This window comes from Wyeomyia smithii, chromosome 1, assembly GCF_029784165.1.
Source record: "Wyeomyia smithii strain HCP4-BCI-WySm-NY-G18 chromosome 1, ASM2978416v1, whole genome shotgun sequence".
NCBI classification, from domain to species: domain Eukaryota; kingdom Metazoa; phylum Arthropoda; class Insecta; order Diptera; family Culicidae; genus Wyeomyia; species Wyeomyia smithii.
Window position 1 is genome coordinate 158,621,496 of NC_073694.1, and position 22,286 is coordinate 158,643,781.

At 38.5% G+C, this 22,286-nt stretch overlaps 2 protein-coding genes across 4 annotated transcripts in view; one reads left to right on the forward strand and one right to left on the reverse strand.

Annotated features, from left to right (window-relative positions):
• The window catches only part of LOC129728255 (glycerol-3-phosphate acyltransferase 1, mitochondrial), a 34,849-nt gene extending 34,003 nt beyond the window's left edge, over positions 1-846 (forward strand). For all 3 annotated transcript variants that reach the window (XM_055686762.1, XM_055686706.1, XM_055686806.1), the window contains one exon: positions 284-846. In XM_055686762.1, coding sequence (XP_055542737.1) covers positions 284-459 — 176 coding nt within the window. In that variant the 3' untranslated portion in view covers positions 460-846. The remainder of the gene's footprint in view (positions 1-283) is intronic.
• An 82-nt stretch (positions 847-928) lies between these two features.
• LOC129728174 (BTB/POZ domain-containing protein 7) lies at positions 929-20,873 on the reverse strand. Its single transcript, XM_055686618.1, has 3 exons — positions 20,132-20,873; positions 3,519-6,378; positions 929-3,453 (listed from the first exon to the last, which is right to left on the reverse strand). The coding sequence occupies exons 2-3, from the start codon at positions 6,345-6,347 to the stop codon at positions 3,187-3,189; spliced, it is 3,096 nt and encodes a 1,031-aa protein (XP_055542593.1). The 5' UTR covers positions 6,348-6,378; positions 20,132-20,873; the 3' UTR covers positions 929-3,186.
• Positions 20,874-22,286: the final 1,413 nt, after the last annotated feature.

Consider the following 22,286-nt stretch of genomic DNA (forward strand, 5'->3'; position numbering starts at 1 on the left):
ACAAAAGTGTGTGCAAAGTTGGATTAAAGACTATGTATCCGTATCAAGGAAAAGTTATTTAATCACACAACATCTCCAAAAATGCTTACGTAGATCAAACATTAAAAAAAATATATTAAGAACACAAAAAACTGAGTTTGGGAGAAATCTCTTGGCATCATCATTATGCCTCCAGAGTGTTATGGAATAAGAAAACTAGCAGCGCCAGACAGGTTTCAAAGCAAAACCAAAACATTATTAGAATTATGATGGTATTACTAATGCGATTATAATTATTGCACAGGTGAAAGCATATCCACGGATTCTGTGCGGAACTGTTTAAAAGTGCTCGAGAAACGATCCTACATCGAAATCAGTAACAACAAAGGATCCCGAATTGTGTCACTAGCGCCACAGTACGACTCCACGCTGGAAGTGCAGAGCATTATCCGGTCGGTTGAAAAGTTCGTCCCAATCTAGTTGGGTCGGTTCGGTCGGCTATCTATTGAGGAACGTTGGATGAGACATATTCCTAGAGACCGAGAGACTGCTGTAGTACGAACGAGACGAGGAAGTACCAGGGATTTTCAGGTAATTGTAGTTTGTGACATACAGGCATTTGTTCCTCCGCAGAGTTTGTAAAAATTTTCATATCAGAAAGTAGCTGAATTTTGGAAGCCCCAGTCGACGCTAAAAAATTAGATATGTAACATGTACATTTTCAAGTTTTTTTTTTCATTGAATTGGAGACCTTTGTTCAGAGAATATTCTCCATTCTAAAACAAGTGAGAAAACTAAAAGTTGTTCTCGTAGTTATAATGTGCAAACAATATTAGGTACATAAAGAGATATATCTGCAATGATTAATCACTCAACGAAATGATTTCTCGGATAGTTAAGAGTGAACATTTCCTATGTTGTTTAGAATTTAAACACATACACAATGGTATAATTTTCAAAATAATCTTTTTATTTCTGATATTTCCATTTTTCCTTCCGACTCTTGTGTTTTTCACCTTGTCTTGCTTAACTTGGATGCTGTCTAGTATCTATTCACGCTTGGGATATTTTTTCTGTTGGATTTCATAATTATTTCTTTGTTCTTTGTGTGTATGTGTTTTTTTTACATTTCACTATCGCTTTTTTGTTATAATATTTTATCTGTTTTTTATAATGGTAATTAAATAGTGTGTACGGTTTTCTCTCACTATGATAGAAGATCTTAGCGTCCTCTCACTATTTCTGAAAAAAAAAAACAATGTCAGATTTAGAACAATTGTATTTTTGCTTGCTATCTCTCAAATATGCTTCGCTTTTGTTTATCGTTTATTTCGCTGTTAAATAGTTTTTTTTTGTTTTTCCTCAGGCTTTCGTGCTGTAATCTATCTGGGTCGTCTTTTCATTATTATGGGAGGAAATTGTGGCAGCTTTTTGCATGTTTATTATTTAATTTTGTTTTGCTTATTTTCACAATGCACTCTCTGAGTATGAGTTGAACTTTCATTCCAACAAATTAACTTTAGAATCGATTAAGGAACGTAACAATTTAGCAACAGACATATCGTAGCTTATGAACCGTAACATCATCATGGAGATTTCTGATAAAAGGATACAAAATCATAGCAAAGTTCTTAAGTGGTAATCCTAATGCCATTAATTCGAACATTCGAACGTCCTTTTGAGTTGGTTCATTTGAAAATGGCCGGAAACAAGAATAAGGATGACTATTTGCGAAAACTGCCCAAAATCTGAATGAAGCATAAGATTGAATCATAAGATCTACATACACAGAACATAAGATCTATTGAAGTTTGAATCATGAGAAACATATGGAAACTTTAAATTTAAGGAAAATCAAAAACCGGTAACATATTGACAACTTTGAAAATTTTACAATATTTATCGTTCTCAATGATGATGTTACAGCAGTATTTTACCTGTTGGTTCGTCTGAAGATGAGATTCATTGCACTTCAATTTTGACCGTAAATCCGAAATAACGTAAAATACTAAATTAGGACTAAATACAATAGTGGTCCTCCGAGATGGGAATTAGTAAGTATTTTTCCTTCTTCTCTACATCTTTATGATATATTATCATTCAATCATTCTGGTTTGCACAATTACCCAAACTCGCATCAATTTCTTTGTTCAGCTTGCATGCTGACTGCGTGTATGTACCACCTGTACACCGGTCAGGTGTGTAGGTAAAGTTCTTTATACCAAATAGAAATAGTGCTCAATTATAGATTAGTAATATTGAATACTTACACGCACACAATACGGTATTTTGGATTTTTGAAGATTTGAAAACTGTAAAATTGAATAATCGCATTTCTATTGAATTTTCAAAAAAAAACTTATTATTATATTATATTCGACAACCACAAGTAGAAATAAACTAGCTAGGAAGAAAAGATCTTAACCAAATTAAACTTTCAAGTTAAGTGATGAAACCGAATGAAACAAAACGGCAAATTAATAAATAGCATTGAAAAGGTTTATTTATAATATGACCCATAAAGAGAAGCTTACAATTAAAGGGACAATAAATTAAAGGCACCGCCTATATATGCTAATAAAGGAGTAAAATAATAGTAATCACTTTTCTGCCAGTCTCAGCTAACACCCACAAATTTTCGTTTGCTCCTCAATCACACACACGCACAAAATAAGAATGAAATACTCGAATCGCACTCACACGCGTGTCGCTTGCGTACAGCGTAACTATTTTTGTTTTGTTTTGAATTTCTTTGTTTCTCGTTTCTTTTTAATTTCGTCCCTCTAGAGGAGAACAACTCGTTTTGATTACTGTCGCCTAATTCGTTTATTAGTTGCTCCTACAATGTGAGTTTTCTCTTTTTTGTTTTTCTATCTGAAATATAAAGGTTTCTTTTTCTGTTTTCCTTGCGTGACTCTTTTTTTCTGTTGTAAATTGTTCAATAATTAATGAAATACTTAAATTCTAATTTGAATATCTATGTATTTGTATGATTTCATTCATTATTTTACTGCTTATTAGTTTGTATTTCATTTCATCACTACGCCACTTTTTAATTTAGTTATTTTGTTTAACTAAAGTGCATATTCACGCCACTCCACTCCTGACGACTCATTTCAATGCCATTCGCAACACACGTGTGTGTGCTGTTTTTTAGAATGGCATTTTGAACAGACGACGTTTATCGGGAAATACTTGTAGCCGTCTCTATAACCGAGGGCCGGTATGGTAGGAGCTATGCGGCATGCCCGGACTCGCCCTGTGTAGTGTGTAGGGTGAGTTAGAGCGGTGCGAGTAAGCTGAAGATTGTTGCTGCTGTGGTCCGATCGAGGATCCGGAAGCCCCTGCCATTCCACTTCCTCCTCGTCCGTCACCGCCAATACCTAGCAAGGATCCGGATTGCGACGATGTTGGATGGCTTCGGGTCACGTAGTGGTGGAAATTACTTGGCGAAGGTGTTGCTATTCGATGATGCTAAAGGGAACATAAATAATTGTAACTCTAACATCGTGTAATTTGAAAACCTATCTGAATCCTACCGGCAAATTGTGTAAACCCATCGCTGCTGCGGCTCCGATCATATGACTTGGCCCATCGCCGAGATCCAGGTGCAAACTTTCGGGCATACCATCGAGTTGCAACTGCCCAAGAGAAGCCGTGGCCATTGCCACGTCCGGCATGATATCGGATAGATGCCCTTCGGAACAAGCACCACCTTCGTTCGAATGATCGCCAGCCGGAGCAGACAGGCGGTAAGCAACAACATCACCACCGGGTATTAGAGACGGCAGCTCTTGACGACGATGAGTTCCTATTATGCTTGGGTTTGGTCCGTGCAGACCACTTTGGGGAACATGTAACCCTCCTCCGCTTCCGTGCGAAGACACTTGAGAAGGTGGCTGCGGTTGTTGTCTGGGGAATGTCATGTTGCGACCGAAATAGGCTACGTTTTGTGAAATAATATCGCTTGGCAGTGCTGGCGAGGGTGGTGGAGTAGTTTCCTCATCCAACGATTGATTGCTTGCGTGAATGTTACCATCTTGCGCCTTTGGAGTGGAACCATCCGCATCCTGGCAGTAGCAGTTGGAATTTTCCAACAGCTCGGATACCTCATCGGGGAAATTAAATTCCCGAACTACTCTTAATCTGATTTGGCGATTGATTTCATGACGGCTTGACAGAGGAAGGCTCAAAGCTCGTTGGCAGCTAGGTGACTGTCGTAGCTTTTGTTCCCTCTTTTGCATTGACTCCATAGCAGATGCGTCGGGAGCTGGAATTGATGCAGCTGCCGCGGCTACTACATCCACCCCAGCTGTTCCTCCAACACCGATGTTCCCACTGGCATTACTGTTTAATCTTGATACCATATAGAGTGTATCTGGAATATCTGGCATGTGGCGTGATCGCCGCATCCGCAACATTTCGACTTGCTGCGAAGAAATGTGATCTTCCAGCAACACTTTAACCTCCTCGTAGTATGGCATGAATAGCCTTGGTCGTACGAACAAGCCATGATTTTTGCCGCCTCGAATCCAGGCATTGATTCGCAGACTTTCCCGATCATCTCCGATCATGTGTGACGGTGGTGTACTGACCAATCCCCGCCGGATAGCTTGGTTCAATATTTCGTTACTCGGTGGTAGCACGTGATCCATTCGAACATGAGGTAACAGTTCTGAAAGAATCTCCCGTAACTCCACATCACTCAAATCCCGTTTTTTTATCCCTTTCCGCGTAACCGAATGCGCCGTGTGACTCAAAAGATTCGGTTCTCGATCCTCCATTCGTCGGATCAGCTCCTGTTCGCCCCACTTCAACACAGCTTGCAGAACTTCCAGTTCCGATGCTTGCAAGAAATTGTTTTGTAATGCTTCGATCAATTGTGATTTATCTAGCTGAAAAAGAACCGGTGATCCTACGATAGCGGAAAATTCCTCACGTAAGTAATGACATGCCTGTCGATATACCCAAGCTGAGCCATGAGGTTGACTGCCCCAACGAAGTACTGTAGCCAAAGTGTCCAACGAAAGCCACTCCAGTATTAAATCTTCGCACCCTTGTGCTAAGATATCGAGCTCCAAAAACCGTCCAATTTGATAGAGTTCCATAGCCTCTTCTAGGGGAGATGGCCGAGCCCGCCCAGTGTGCGTAAGTGCTTGTACTTCGCCAAGACTACCAGCTCCGCTGCCGCATCCGTTTCCACGCAGGATCAATGAAAGATCAACTGTATCTAAATAAATTGCATGCAGGAGAACGCGAGCGTAACGCTTCGGTATTACGCTTTCGTCCAAAACGATTCTAGTTGGTACATGTATCGAACGATCCGTTCCGTGCAACTGATGTTCTTCATTCACATTGCGAGTTCGTCGCTGGATCATGTTCTTGAAGAACGGAGACCGTGCACTTAGAATTGCTTTGTGGCAAGGTAACTCGAGCTTGGGACGAAAGCCGTACTCCGAGCTGCCGGAATCGGGTCGATGATAGTCACCACCTTCGGAGGTGAACACTATGGCGGCATCTGCGTAATCGCCTGTCTCGAGCAAATAACGCAAATCGTTTTCTAACGGATTCGGTGTGCCGAAGTCTTCTCCTAATCTACGTAGCAGGCTTACATCTATGGTCGGATCGTGTGTACATAAATCTCCTGTGTAGAGATATCTTAACAGCGAAGAGAACATCGGAACGTCTACTGGTGAGGAGCGTAGCTCCAAACAAATGCGCGCTCCATAACCTGGACAACCTGCGAGAAGATCTCGGAAGTAAGGGCAACGTGCGGATAACAGGGCACGGTGTACCGGGAAAACCGTTCCCCGAAACACCAGATCACAGTCGGTGCAATGTTTGTAATCGTACAAACTGGCGAGATCCTGCTTAAACGTGGTGGCCGGTGGTCGTGCTAACTCGGCTTGCACCGACAGGTCTTTCAACGCAGCCAAAGATTCATATTCCTCAAGCAGTGCCGACAGTTCCATTGGGCTCCAGCTGGAAACGAACTCGCGCAGTACACGCCCATGATCGCATGCCTTCGATGACCTTCTCCGACGTATTAGTTTCTTTTTTAATGTTGCAAATCCGGTTACCTTCTTTCGTCGCTCACGAACAATAACCCCTCCTCCACCCAATCCACCAATTGGCCCATACGCTCCACTATTACCGGCTGAAGTAAGTGGCGTGGTTGTTGTTGCATTGCCGGCCGTTGTGATAGCACCCGTAAAACCTGGAATACCTCCTCCACCAGGACCCCCGGCAGCACCGGGGCAATCAGTCGACGCCGTCGCCCCCATTTCCGTAATGCATGTATCGCTTTTACTCTCGCACCAGTATTGCAGTCCACAGGGCACCAAGCATCCCCATAGACCGAGATTCATTTTCTAGCGACCGCTGCGGCTAGCGATTGATCTGCAAGATGATAACAAGAGAGATGGGAATGATTATAATACGAAACGGAACGAACATAGTGAATACGAATGTTAATCACCCATGGTACGTAAAGACCGCGTACATACAAAAAAAAAATCTGGGTTTCATATCTGGATAGAGTTCGGAACTCCAACTGGTCGGGTAATGCTTCTGCGATCCCCAAAAGACCGACAACAAAACAGCAAAATTTATCACGGCGAAAATCACAGAAAGAAATTATTACTACGCAGTTTCATACCCAGAGAAGGCACTTCTCATTGATGCGCAAAATTAAAGTCTTTAATTATCCCAAAAGTAGAATGATTTGTAGTAGAATGAACAAATATAACTTTAGAAAATCCACAATTCGTTGGATACTGCACAAGTAATCAAAATCTCTTAATACATCAAATCTTTGCTTTTAATAACACAAACTTTAAACTATACGGGTCACATCGAATGGGGAATGGTGAAGTTATTTAACATGAGTGGTACAAATAAACAAAGATTTTCTGTATAGAACACTTAATTCCGACAAGCTAAATTTATTTTTTGGTAAAAACTCATCTCTTTTATGCAAATGACCTTCGAATTTCGTTTAGCGGTAGGCTCAGAAGTTGCTTCTTTTCGAAAACACTGTGTGCGACGTTTTGCTTCATCTGCAGTGTACGGTGTTGTTACCTTTACCAGCATGTTTGCTTTAAAACATCAGTTTTTTAAGGTTACAACAGCAGGTTAACAAAATGTTCATGTAAGAGAGCTGTTTCAAACTCATCGGAAAAGCCTTTACCTTCGAGACATCAAATTAGTCCAAGTTCATAGAAACAAACGGGGACGACGGGTAGACTCTTTTTGTTTTTATACTGACTATTCATATTGTCTGTGCTAGGTATGCTCGCATGTACATTGTTCACGTAAATTTGTCCTTGAAACTTTTAATCAATTTTTACCGCTGAGCAATAAGATAATAATGATAACCAGTATTACAAAATTATCCAATATTTTATCTATCCAACAACATGCAATTCTTTCAAAGTTAAATGTCTAAAATGTAATAATGTATAAAACGTGAAGATCTGGTGTTATCTAAAAAAAGTGGAAAAGTCGGTGTATAAAAAAGTACATGCAAACTATTGAAAAATTTATTGAGCTTAAGCTTGAAAGACCGCACATTTCGTAGTTGGTCCTTCGTGAATTTGGGATTAATTCACCATTTTCAAATGTACAAAAATTCAGTAGCTTTCACTTTATACAGATCGATAACTGCGCCGGCTATGTCCATTAGGAAAATAGGAGAAGGTCCAATAGGGAAAGGAAGAAGGAAGCTGTTGTCAGAGACTGAGTTTACCCCTGCATTATCTACTGTCGAATTCGTTTTTACGACGGTGCTGGACCGTCTCGAACTACACTTTCCAGTTCAAAATTAAACAGTCAAATGGCACAACACTCAGTTGTCAATTTTTTGTAAGACATTTGAAGCATCTGTTTTTGTTGTTGGTGTTTTTGAACTACACCCTATTTATTTCGGGTGCTGTCCGGTACAGAAAAAGTATAGTTTTGGTGTACTTCGGAAAGAGAAAAAAAACAGCTACAGAGCAAAAGTGTAGTGCAGGTGTAGCTTAAAAGCAAAGCCTTGGTGCTACTACATTCCGTATCGAAATTCGACCTTCTGTTTCACTATACACAGACTTCGCAGCCGACTTAAGTGTACAGGACAATTGCGGGGCTAGCGCTACGATCCTACTGACACTAACAGTTTTACCCAAGCCGGGACTCGAACATACGACGACTGGCTTGTTAGGCCAGCATCGTGCCTCGAGACCAGCTGGGAGACAGGTGTAGCTATACACTGCAAAAACGATTTCGGACATATCTCTAACGACTATAACGACGGATTCTCATACGTTCTCTAGTGCTCTTCTTTGTTGACCCTCGTTAGTTACCCTGCCAAAGTATCGGCAATTATAACTGTCTAGAGAGATATTCCATTCAACTGTGACTTTTTTCTGGAATTTAGCTTGAGGGAAGGTGTCGGTCTCTAGTAGGGGAGATGAGAGGGAGCCTGAGAATAATTAGAGAACGGTTCGGTTCTACTAAGATTCGAACTCATGATCAATCACATGTCAAAGCGGGCTTTGTAACCTTGAGGCGAGCTTCCCTTCTCTAGATAAAAAACTATCGAAAATTTATTCAAGAGAAAATCTGCTGTTATCTAATGACCATGAACGTGAGGGTTGGCAACACTGTAATGAACGGTTGCATCGTGCTTTTAAATCGTTTCGTTAATTGCTGATTTTCGGTAGTTTTTCCATGAGAAAAATTAATAAATATATGTAGAAGTTATTCATTTTATTGCGCCGCGTGTGAAAAGTGTGAAATTCAACCAAAGGAAATGAATTTAGAAGCGGAAATTGGGATTTCATTGTTTTGCCTTTTCGGTTCGCAGTGTCATTTTTTGTTTTCGCTCGTTGGCTTGGCGATGGTTCGACTATGCTTGTTTGTTTCAGTGAAATTAGCCTTTTTTATAGGAGAAAAGAAATGTCTCCGTTAAAGAAACGTAGAGTGATTTACTAAGTGATGGATGTGTATTGTCATACATATGGAGTTGAGTGAAAAATGTATTAGGAAGTGCGATTTTCGAAGCGAAAACTGTTCACTTTTGCGGCACTTGCTCCAGCGTTTTTATTCAAGCAATTGCTGCACTGTCAGTGTGTGTGAACATATATAAGAACGACAAGCTCCCGAGTCACGGCTAGCATTGTAGATGTGTTACTATACGCTTTTTTTGTTTTTAACCCTAGTTGTAACATTCATCGACACGGTTCTGCAAGCTAATAAAACTCGTTTCAAAGATAAGTTCTTATTTTCACATTTATTTTTATCATAAACATATTGTACTCTGAACGGACACTTATTAGTGTTTGTGTTCGCATAGGTAACGTCGCATGGAATACAGGACCGTATACACTATATGCATATATTATTTTTCATACATTTAATCGATACAAATAAGATCGATTTTTAATAAACTGATCGAATGGTTTGTATATTGATAAGAGTTTTATTTTGTATATAAACGCAGCGACAATTTAATAATCTGTCCATTGTTTTCTTAATCATTGTTCATGGCAGGTGTTGTAGACTACAAACGAGAGGTTGCAAAGCCGTTTAGCCATTTGCAGCGTCTGGCTGGAAATTGAAGGATATTTTTTCTTTCTTCAATATTTATTTAATTTATACCATGCAAATTATACTTATATTACGATGCAGGAAGCTGTCAACAACTATATAATCAAACATTTATTTGTCGCGCGCGGGAATAAGAGATATATATTCATTACCTTTTTGCAATTCATGATTTCTCTAGCTTTTGGATGAATATTGTTGAATATTTTCAATTTTGAGCAATTGAAATTGTTGAAATTTGTAAGAAAACATGACACTAGTTCATGGAAACTATTCGGATTTTGTTTGGTTTGGCTTTCTGTGAATAAACTTTGTTTATGTGGTACTTTGTTAAATATGCATAATTGCATTTCTTTTATTGATTTTTGAGCTTTGAATGCATGGAACACTGCTAATTTTTATATTTAATAGGTGTCTTAGGTTACTCATCATATTAACAGACTCGTTCAAGTGATATAGAGAGATTGTATTTTTTTTTTATTTTTTTTTATATTTTTTATTTTTATATACAAAGCACGCTCACGTATGTGTAACCCCATCAGTATCTTTGCTGTTGCTTTAAACCGGTTTAAAATCGTAGAAATTAACACACTTTCGAAACTTACACAAACTCTTGCGTGGCCCCAACTACATTCTTATTGCTATTGATTTAACTCGGTTCCATAAATGAAATATCTATCGATATTTGTGTGTGTGTGATTTAACATTTATGAGTGGCTCCAACCGTATGATATTTTGGTTTAAATCGTCCACATCGTGTAATATAGTAGAGATGGTCGGGTACGGGTATTTTTACCCGATACCCGTACCCGACGGGTTCGCATAGGTAAATTTGAGGAATTGCTTAACCAACTTCTGTTTTATATAGCGACAATTTTGTACGTACGTACGGCAACGTCATCACTGTGGAAGGATGATTGCATTTTACTTGACCGTGGACTTATTCGAAAAATACTTATCATGATAACATCCATACACGCAATAAAATTTATAATACGAGTTTTGAAAGTTTGCCGATTTTTTTAAGGCATTTTTGTGGTTAAAACGTGTAATATGTGGAATACCTCCTCCGTAATTATTACTCGGGTATCAAAAAAAATTGTTTCGTAACAATTTCGAACTATACACTTCATCACGGTTGAATGTTGATTTTGTTTCACTAAATAGTGAGGTATAAAATTGTAAACTTATTGCAACTCTGCGCAAGTTTGCGAAATCGTGTCAAATAAATGTGTGAACAAAAAAAAAGTCTGCGTAAATATACCGTTACCGTGCCTAATTCTGCGCAGTTCCTAATTCTGTGCAATTTTTGTTATACTTATGTTTTATTGTATTTTTTGTAACTATGAGCATAATATTTTATTTTTCTTAAATAGAATTATTGATTTTGTGTCAGTGGTCACAATAATATCAAGAATACATGCGAATAAAAGAAAAAAAAATCTGAATTGTCAATACGATCAACGTCGCAAACACCTTTGTTCGTAGTAACGAAAAGACAACGACAGGAAATAGTTTTATTCCTTTCCTCTTAAAACGAGTGCAACGATTTAAACAAACATCGTAGTTGGTAATAAAAGTTGGTATTAGTCATGATTTAGGTAAAATGAAATATTAGCTTACGCTAAGTAGCGCATAGTCCTGAAAAAGTGCAAAAAAATAAGGCGCAGATTTACGCACCAAATTTGTTTTTTGTGTTCCTAACTATGCGCAGTTTCACAGAAATGAATTCTGGCAAAATTAGGCGGAAGCACATGATAAGAACAAAATGCTTGCGAATGTGGACATGGTGAGAAGAGGCTTTTCCATACGCCGAGCCGCAAGGAAATATGGGATTTTCGAAAGCACACTTCGTGAAAAGTTTTTAGCTGGTGTTTAGTTGAACTCTGCGACGCGTTCCGGGAGGCCAAAAGCGTTCACAACGCAAGAGGAAGGCCGGATTGTCGATTGGATTACTCAGATAGCGAGAGCTGGATTTCGGGTGGATTCTCAGAGGTTAAAGACATCTGTGGCACATTACCTTAAATCGATTGGGCGACCTAGTTTCGTTGTAACCCGTCTGCCGGCAGAAATCGTCAATAGTACTCCGGATGGTTGGTCTATTGAGAAAAATGTATCGGTGGCATGAGATTTTTTATGAATATTTAAAAAATGTTCTCCACCCATGGCTACTGCGATACAAGGTAGCTCTTCTCATTTTACTTTTCATAGATGGCCATAAATCGCACGTTTCTCTTCAGAGCACTGAGTTTTGCAAGGTGAAAAGTAGCCCGTGAAAAGGAAAAGCAGTTAGTACAAGAGAAGCGCAAAAAACAAACATTAACGAAGGCTTTAAATGATGGAAAAACTTCTACAGAAAATGTTTAAATTACTTTCCTTTTAAATAAACAATTTTGTTAAAACAATCAATGTTATTTTTTGGCTGCGCAGAATTGGGAACAAAACTGCGCAGAATTAGGAACATGCTCAAGCAAGTGCGCAGAATTAGGCACCAAACATAAACGCAAAATTTTCTTCTCATACTGTTGTTTTTGGCTGTACATGTGTCTAACTTTTTTTTCTGTATTTTCGAAAGTCATACAACATGTGGGACCTATTATTTGTTTGAATGCATGTAAAAAATCTGCGAACTAGGGTTGAACTTTTGAAATTGTCTTAACTGCGCAGAATATGGCACCTTCACGGTATATAAACTCAAAAATCTGAAGAAACTGACTAGAAAAATCTGTATTTTACAGAAAAATCTGCACATTTAGTATTCCTGATGTTACTAAAAATTTAGTTCGAGTCATGCTCGGGTTACAGCAGGAAGATAGTTACACGCTATCAAAAAACGACAAATGTCCGTTACATCTGTTTCGACCGATTTTTAGTGTAGTATTCGTTTCTTCCTCCCAGGTCTCGGTTTGCACTATGATCAGAGATGCCGCATGTACAGAAATATCGGTGTTATACCGAATTTTAGATTCCAGGTTGCTACGATGTGCACATAAAACTCGTCGTTTATTTTAAACTCTACCAGACATGCATTTCTCATCATTTTCCGTGTTGTTCTAGTAGGGTAAATTAACATATAGTGGATCCCTTCCCTATAGTGGACCCGCCAGAATAATTCATTGTATTCATTGTATGTGAAAACTCGAGTGATTTTCAGAAAACTTCCATCTGGAAACATCTTGTCCAGCCAGTCTGCATCACAAACACAAATTAATAAAATAAAGGGGTCAACTATAGGTTAATTTATCCTGATCTTCTAGTTGTTTCGATCTGGTTCATTATAAAGTTATTATGAATCTTTCAAAAAAATTCTATTGAATTTTTATTGATCTCTCGAAAACAAAATAAAAATTTCCAGCATTTTATATGAATCATACGTATACATACAAAATAAATAATTGAAATCCATGATCAATTTTAATATGAGGTAACTAACACGAAAAATGGAACCCAAATTCTCCGTACACAGTTATGAATAGATATTTTGCTGCGTAATAAATATGGTCAAATTTTTCAACATCAGACGAGCGGACGTTCTCAGTGACAGGTGCTACGCTGGATTCAAGGAAAACCAATATGTCGCCTGGAACTCTGGGTTCATTAACATTCGTTCACATGAACAATCGGTTCTAGCCTAACTCCGGCCATCATCTCGAGGAACCACATATGACAATCAGTACATAAAATGTGCGAGGTAACCAGGTATTTTGAAAAAAAAAAAAATTAAAAAAAAATCCAAGACGGGTCGGGTACCGGCAATTTCGGGGTATTTTTCTTTCGGGAACGGGTCGGTACGGGTAGTTGGAAAAAGTAGGAGGGTGGTATTCAAGACACGACCGCATGACGTTGGACTACGGTATTCTTATATTCCATTAAAACAAATAATAGAGAGAATTGCAACTCTAGTTTTTGCTGCAATTTTATCTAACAGTGCATTTCTGGATGCTGAGACGTTAAAACGTTATAAATAATAATATATACTAAAAGAATGGATATTTTTTATTAAATCGCTGTCATTTCATACATATTCGAATCAACCCTTTGTTTGCTGCACTACCAAGACAATCATTTAATTGAGCGAATTGGTAAAATTTTCCTATCTAAGCAAAAAGCAAACTTTACGAAACTATCTGAAATTGGAGCCCTGAACGATTCAACCGAAAAATTTTAAATTTGAAAATTGTTTGACATTTAATCGATAAAACTCATGCTAGGTTAGTTCCAGCCCAGCATATAACTTCATGTATTTGAAAAAAAAAAAAACGTTTGGTTCAATAACTCAATATAGCAAGAGCTCAATCACACGTTTTTCGGTAGTTGTTATCAAGGTTTGGGCGAGTGACAGGAAAATATCTTAACTTCTTCAGTTGTGATTTAGAGCATTTCTAATTGTTTTGTTATTTTTCACGATAGCGACAAGTTTGTTTCTTTCTCTGTGTGCGAGAAATAAAATCAAAACCGCGCACCGAGAAACAAAAACGAAAATTTAATGAATGCTCATTGAGAAAACTTGCAACTCTTTTTACCAATAACTTGTGATACTCAAAAGAACCCGTTTTGATCTAAATCAAATTTCTAGTAAATAAGTGTTGATAATTCATAGGTAGTAATTTTTCCTCGATGAATAAAGACTGGCTGAAGAAGTTAAAATCGCTGCTGTAAAATCAAATTCACAACTGTGTTCGTTAAGACGTTTTAATATTTTCAATGACAATAATAATCTTTGATAAACACCCGCTATAGTTATTCACACACATGCTATAACTATCTAAACACGCGTTAAAACTATTCATACACACGCTGTAGCTATAGCTATCCATACACACGCTATTCCTTTCCATACATCCGATACAACTATCTATACACACGCATAAGCTATCCAACCATGTGCTATTACTATCCATACATACGCTATAACTAATCATTACACACGCAGCAGCTATCCACACACAAGCTATAACTATCCGTACACACGCTGAAGATATACACGCAATAGCCAATAGCCATGCTACACATGCTAGTGTCTTACACACGCTATAGCTAGCCATACACACGCAACAGCGCCATCCCTATCATCGCAAATGTCATAGCAATACAGATGCACATACGCTATATGTGCACACTGCACACACACCCAACGTTTTCACCCAACGATATCTGAATTGGATTACCGCTGGTGGGGTCCAACTCAGATTGAAGGAGCACCGAACTGAATGAAGAAATGCAGCTTCCCACTACCTCCGCCGCTGCTGCCTGATACCACCGCTCTGGTTCTGCTGCAGCTCAGTTTGGCCGCTGGAATCAGCCACCGCTGCTGATTATACAAGACCGGCCTGGTGACCTTTTACTTGTTAACTGATATAGCAGTCACGACACAGGCTATTATATAGCCCAAAGCAAAAATCCATCCGCGAGCAAACAAGAAGCGAGCTTGTGATTGGTTGAATGTGCACGACTTTTAACACAACTTTTAACTAGTTCAGTATCGAAAACATATTTAAATTATTATATGACAATCTTGCGCAATATTTCCCCTATCAATCAAGCCATTGATGTTTAGAATCTGTTCAGTGGTAACGATAAAAGAAGCATTTTAAAAGGTGTTGAAACACCTGTTGCAGCTACCGAAAGCGAGCTCGTTATTGGTTGAAAGCTGTGAGACTGTTTACAAAGTCAGATCGGTTGTATCCGTTAGTGTCGACTGTGCTTGTGAAGAGAGGTGGTGATTGGTTGCTCGGTATGATTTAGACAATCGATGTGATTTATCAAATTTTCAATAGTGTATCGCGAACAATAGGTTATTTTTGTTGCATAAATTCAATCGTAAAAGAATTTCTAATCGGTTGATGCCAAAACCTCGAAATTCTGAAAAGAAATGACTGATGTATAAGCGCTCAAAACCTGACCACTTTTCCCTGGTTTTCCCCGGTTGAATTACTAGATTTTCAAATTCAGGTGCCTAACTTCGATATAGACGTTAGTCCAACGTCAAAAAAAATTTTCGGGTTCGGATCGGGTACAGGTATTTTAAACCAACCCCACTTCGGGTTCGGGTCGGGTACGGGTTTGAAAATTCTCGATAAGTCGGGTACGGGTAACAAATTTCCCACACCCGACCATCTCTATAACATAGTATTTTGCATTTCACCAAGATATGCAACACACACGTTCGCGGCCCCAATAGCCTTCTGCATAGTCTTTTTGCTTTGAATCGGTCTCAAATCAAAAAATCACTTTTTAAGAATGGACGAACCTCGTTAGTCGATCTATTAAGCATAAAGCCGGATATCCGGGTGAGCGATTATCTAGACTTCGCGTCGATACCTTCCACGAGGTCGTATTTTCTACAGCTAGATACGCGATATAATTTTAGGTATAAAAAGGTTCACTCTACGAGGAAGTGACAGCAGTGGAGGGACATTAACGTGAATACAACTTCCTTAGCTTTTGTAGCACTGTGTAGTAGGCTGAGATAAATCAACGGGAGATACGTTTCGGTAGTTGCATAATGACTTCGTAAGGAGATGTTGAAATATTTAATCTGTTTTAATTTAGTCAAAGGTCCGGTATTCTCGCGTGCGCGTTCGCGGAGGGTACAATGAACTTGTAGGCGCGATATTTGTTATTACGAACCCGCTACTTGAACCCAGCATATCGTTTATCAAAACGAACTCGGCTGCAAACCCTACCATTTTCCCCAACATCCCAGTGATTTCTCGTGGAAGTGCAGAGGTGTTCTCGGCTTCCTATATAGCGAGTATCACGTCAACATATTCCCATACACACTTCTTCATTGACCTGCATTCGGATGCGGCCGGCGCTGGTATTGCCTAATAGAAAGATTAAGGTCACCAGTTTTTACACATTGAGGATGAATGTTAGTCCCAAGCATTATCCCTTGGTTCTATGTCTAAATCAGGGGCTACTCATGGCTTTTTAACCTGCCTGTTCAACTACGAATTCTGAAAATCGCAGTTTAAAGAAGTAATCACAATTATGTCCGCGTTATCACACGAGTGATTCTGTTTGTTACTATTTGAAAGTGAAACTTAAAATATATGAAATATGAATATAAATTTGTGTTTAAAATATATTTTTTGCCTGGTGTCTCCGTGTGCAATGCACAGGTTGCACCTATGGACGCGTCGCCCCTGGTCTAAATACAGCTGATCTGGCAATAACGGAGTAGCAACCGCGGGCGGTCAATCATGCTCATGCTCATGCTCATGTTATTTAATGACCATGAACGCATATCAGTGATACCTGTGAAATCATCTAAAAAAACCATTATTTAAAAGAAGAAATTACCTAACATAGAAAACATCGATAGAAGAACTGACGTGTTTAATTCAATAAATCGATTTGCAAATACGACGCTCTGGTTTGACTGAAACAGGGTTTCGACTGGATATTCCGGACTGCGAACTCTCCCAGGACTACCAAATTTTCCGATGTGACCGCAATGAGGCTTCGAGTCATCTATCCAGAGGAGGTGGTACACTCATAGCAGTCAAATGCAAATCACATCCCCACAGTACCCTGATTCTAGTGAATGGTTGTGACATGCTTGAGCTTGGTCGTTGTCCAGACTAACCTGAAGAGTCGGCTTCTGATCATCTCTGGAATCTATTTTCGGCCTACGTTTAGTCCAGAGGTGTACAAGTTGCATAGCACAGCTGCACGGAATAACGTTGAGATGTCTACGAACGATGACATCATCTTGACACTAGGCGATTACAATTTATCCGATTTATATTGGAACTTCAACGAGGATATCAACGGATATCTACCTTCGAATGCATCAACCGAGCAAGAGGAAACTCTCGTGGAAGAAATGTTTGCAAATGGCCTTAGTCAGGTCAATTCATAAGTGAACGCAATCGGTTGGCTGCTCAATCTGGCCTTCACATCGAAATTTGACATTGTCGATCATGAGATCTATGAAGAAACAGCCGTTCCGTTACTCAATATCGATGTTCATCATAGACAATTCATTCTAAAATTCGACGACGACTCACGCATTCCCGACTGTCAGCATGACCTAGCTGTTTTGAACTTCAAGAACTGTGATTTTATTTTCTTGAAGGACCTTCTCAGCACAGTAGACTGGAATCGGCTTATGAATGGTGATGTCATTACAAATAGATTCTACGAAAAATCCAATGAAATCTTTCGCGACCATGTCCCGCTCCGTCGATCACCCTCCAACGGTACCGAGTGGAAGCCTTGGTGGAACGTTGGACTCTACGCAATAAACTCCGTAAGGCCCGCAAGCTATACTTCATCTTCAAATGCAAGGACAGTCAAATCTCCGTCCGTTCAATCGAAAGTCGGTACAGCTCGCTGCTTGCAACCAGTTTAAAAGATTATGTTGAGAGAAGACAGATTAACCTCCAGAAAACCCTTCGATGTTCTGGAAATTGGACGAATACAGGGGCTGTTCATGAGGTTTGCACTACGCCATTTACCTTGGCGAGACCGGCTTTATCTCCCAGATTATCCAGCTCGCTGTGCACTAGTCAACTTAGAAACAAGACGACAAAGGTCACAGATAATGTTTTATAAGGTCGATTATTCGATTTCTTGAATCGATCTTTTTTGCACGATTTTTTGCTGAATCAATTTTTCTGTAGGTAATAATAACAATAACCGAGGTCGATCCGATTTACAGTGGAATCGATATTTTAGGCCAATTTTTTTGATTTTTCAGATCAATCTTTCAAATTATAAATAATCGATTCAGGCGAATCGATTTTTTTTATTGCTTATTGCTAATCGACTAACATTACTTCTGGAAATTCCTCTCTGTTCACCCCGACAACTGGTAAGATCTCCTCTTTGCGTGTCCCTACACATAGAACTACGTACGACCAGAACAATCCACTTAACGCTTGAGGACCTTTAACGACGTTGGCGATTATTACAACTTCACTATTTCCAAGAAAGTTTTTAAAAATAGAATTAAGATTAAGTTTGTGTAGTCTGTACAAGCTATTCGAAGACGAAACAATAAATAAATAAATAAATAAAATGCGATCCGCCTAAAATATTGACCCATGATTTCTTCCGAAATTGACGGATTTTAATGTTTTTAATAATTAATATTCTCAGGCTCCCTCTCATATTCCTCCTTGACCCTTCCCTCACGCTGAATTTCAGAAAAAAAAATCGAACAGAATAGAATGAATACCTCTCCAGGAGGCAGTTTTAATTGCCGATACTGTAGGGTAACTGAACGAAACTCGGTAAAGAAGAGCAGAGAATCTATAAAAATAGGCGTGCAGAGAAAAACGTGAAGGTATAAAAACCCGTCACTGACCACGATGATAAAAACCTTTCTTTCCTGTTATAGTCGTCAGAGATGCGAAGCTACCTCGGCCTCTGAAAACAATGAACAATGGTCCAGAAACCAAATTCATGGGGAAATTTGGGTCTAGAGCTCTATAGCAATATTTAAGAGAAAAACTTTGTTGTACAAAGTTTACATATGATAAAGCGCTTATTAAAAAATTATCAAAAATTAGGGTGACCGAAATTTTCGATGCAATCAAGTATCTAACTTTTTTATCTTTGTAGATAGAAGAAAAACTTGTTCTACAATGTTATAGCTCCATTATTTTTTAAGTAAGTTTGTAAAAAATTTCTCTGTCTTTGAAAACGGAAGCTACGAAATTGTTGTATATTGAAGATGGTAAATTAATCCCAAATAATCATCTATATGTGGTTATTTGTGCTTCACTAGCTGAGATCCATCACGGAGGAGCAACTACGAAATGTGCGGTCGTTCAAGTTCAAGCTCAATGGAAAAGTTGCATATCACACATTCAGAAACATGCTGTCAGAAGAATTGACAAATTCTGGGGGATACTTCACTTTAAGGTAGAATGCAATGTATAAAATTTAGTTTTTTTTTAAGTTTAAAGTTAACATTTTTTAAAATAAGCTGAATGCTTTGGGACTACTTCTAGAAAACATACTAAACTGTAAAGGACATTGACGTTATCATGAACGATTAGTTCATTATGAAGCAGCAAACTAGAAACTTTTTTCAAACTGTGTTTAATGTTATTAATTCACTAAATATGAGATTAAGGTGCAATGTATTGTTTTTAATCATGAAAAAAAGACGAATGAATATAAATATTTGGAGCACAGAAAAAATTCTTTTGATTATCATTATAATTTTCGTTTCGTGGCAATGTGTTTTGCAACCTAAGCAAACTTGTTTATTGGTGAAGTAAAAACAAAAAAAAACCTCCCAAAATGTATTGCAAACAGGTCCACCAACAATTGAAAGGAAATGACATATTTTAATTTAATCAATAGTTTCAATAGAACAGCATATGAAAGTGAATCGCTTTGCTTGACAGATACGTACAAAAAAGGAGAAAGAGAGCGAATAAACAGTGTCATCGGACGGGGAAGTTTAGACGGCGGTATGTTGAGCAGGTAAACCACCCATTGAACTACCTAAATAACGAAGAAAACTTGATCACCCACGCATGTTCAGATATTTGGTAGCAGAAAATTGTACCAGTCCAACGGTATTATAATCGTATTGTTGACTTACCGGAATACGAACAGTTGACCATTTTGCACAAATGTCTTCCCGCCTACCAGATCTAATTACGAAAATCTTGCCAGATTAGATCGGAGATTTACGATTCTCGTTGCAAGTTTGCTGTTCCACTGTGCGGTAACAATATTGCACAATGTTCACCCTTTTCGAGCCCTCCAGTCAAAACTCACTTCACGAGTAACACTAATTTTTCAGGATCGATTCGTCTACTATTGCGGGGGTTATTTTTACGCCAATTAAAAATGTTTTCCAGAGGGTAGGAATATTTTCATTTCCGTCTTTTCGAGCTCATGTCAATCGGCCATGTTTACATTTCACTACTCAGAGATGGTACCTTTTGCCTTCACTGCTGGCTTCGATGGAATCCCACACATTCATGCACTTTCGACTACTTTCCTCCATCTAGCCAGAGCACTAGCGCTCCATACACAGTTGACACCCAAATGCACCGCACGTATACACATATACCAAGAGGGAGCCACCTTAATGTCGAAACCCGAGGGGAGTAGAAAAAAGGAACTTCACTGAAAAACGAAATTTTACTTTTGGGCCAACACAAATGCTGCGAACTTGAACTGCCCAACACGGCAAATAACTTCACGCACAAATTGCACTTATTTTGGGTCGTGATCGATTGTTTGGAAAATCACTTTTCCTGAAAACTTTGGCTCTACGCCCGCCTGAGAAAAATTTATTTTCAAGTTTTTGATTTGACACGACTTGCAGAGAGGGCAATAGATACATTACACAAAAAAGTTTTCTCTCCAGTTAAAGAGCGCAGTAAGACTGTGTGAGTGCGTTGGTTTCTTTTTAGTTTTCAACCCTAACAGCCTTGCTGTGAGTTAACGTCATTATGTGACAGCCAACATAGTTCGCGAGTTGTCCATCATATATCCAAGTATGAGGACAGTTCTACAAGGTATGCTACATTTTTGTCTATCCACGCACACAAACAAATCTCGTTATGAAAAAATTCGCGTTTTGTATGGAATTCAGAACATTTTTGGAAATTTCTCGTTTTATGTTGTTTTATATCTAATTTTTTTGGTTGGAGAGTGAATCTCCAGTTGAAACACACTAGAAATTGATTTTAATTTAGATTTAGTGTGAAAAATTGCGACAATATGTCGAAATAAAATATATAAAAATGCTATATTTCTAATAGTTGGAGCATAACCTTAGTCATTGTCATAGCTCATGACTTTTGTTACTGTATGAAACAAAAGCGACTCTATTTAGAAGCACCTAAACAGCATATTTCACCTAAACCGCACCATGTTTATGTATGCCCCACAAATAAAACATGTTTCAACATCATTTCTATAACTTTTCAGGAAAGTATGTTTTATAAGTTTAGTTTAAAATGCAAAATCATTTCAAATTTCATACAAAATTGGAAAAAGTTCATAACGATCACTAAAACTAATGCATCGACGTGAATAGCATACCTTGTAGGACTGTCATCATACTTGGATCATATATAGAGCGCTGTTGTATCTATGTGGACAAGTACAGGTGAGGATAAATAATTAGAACGGCGAATTTCATAATAGACCATTTTACGAGACGTTTCTGAACTCAATTCATGAATGAAATTTCGACAGAAAGCTCGGAACCGCTGACATAACGCACTTAAAAGCAGCATCAATATCAGCAGGCTCCGTGCCACCTGTCAGTTCGTAAAATGGTCTATTTGCTTCCCAAGTAAAATAGTTTAAGTACATAGGTATATAATATAAGACATCCGTAACACTCAGGAAGAAATCTTCCTAAAAATTTGGTACAAAATGAACTACTCGAATGGCACAACTCTCTGAATAAAAAAAACTATTTGAATTGTTTTTGAAGACAGTGTACCTGCGCTGCCCTGCCTTTTTTCTCGTTCCCACTCGAAAAATGCTGCATTGATTTTGTAAATAACTTTTTGACAGTTCCTTATGGGATTTTCTTTGAGGCTCAATAAAGCCGAGTAAATTCATTTTGTTTATTTTTTGTTTAGCAGTTGGAAAGCAGGAGGATGACATCATGCTATCCCTTCCTTATATGAGAGCGAAGAGTTCGTCCTGCAGCCATTTCAAGTTAAATGGAATTTTTGCTGGACTTTTTTCGTATCGTACGCAACAAATATATGAGATTTGACAGCGAT

Bases quoted from the DNA above. Each gene is read 5' to 3' on its own strand.
- LOC129728174 (XM_055686618.1), bottom strand. From the start codon at position 6,347: ATGAATCTCGGTCTATGGGGATGCTTGGTGCCCTGTGGACTGCAATAC. The intron at 3,454-3,518 runs GTAGGATTCAGA...TGTTCCCTTTAG, and splicing joins TGGGTTTACACAATTTGCCG to CATCATCGAATAGCAACACC.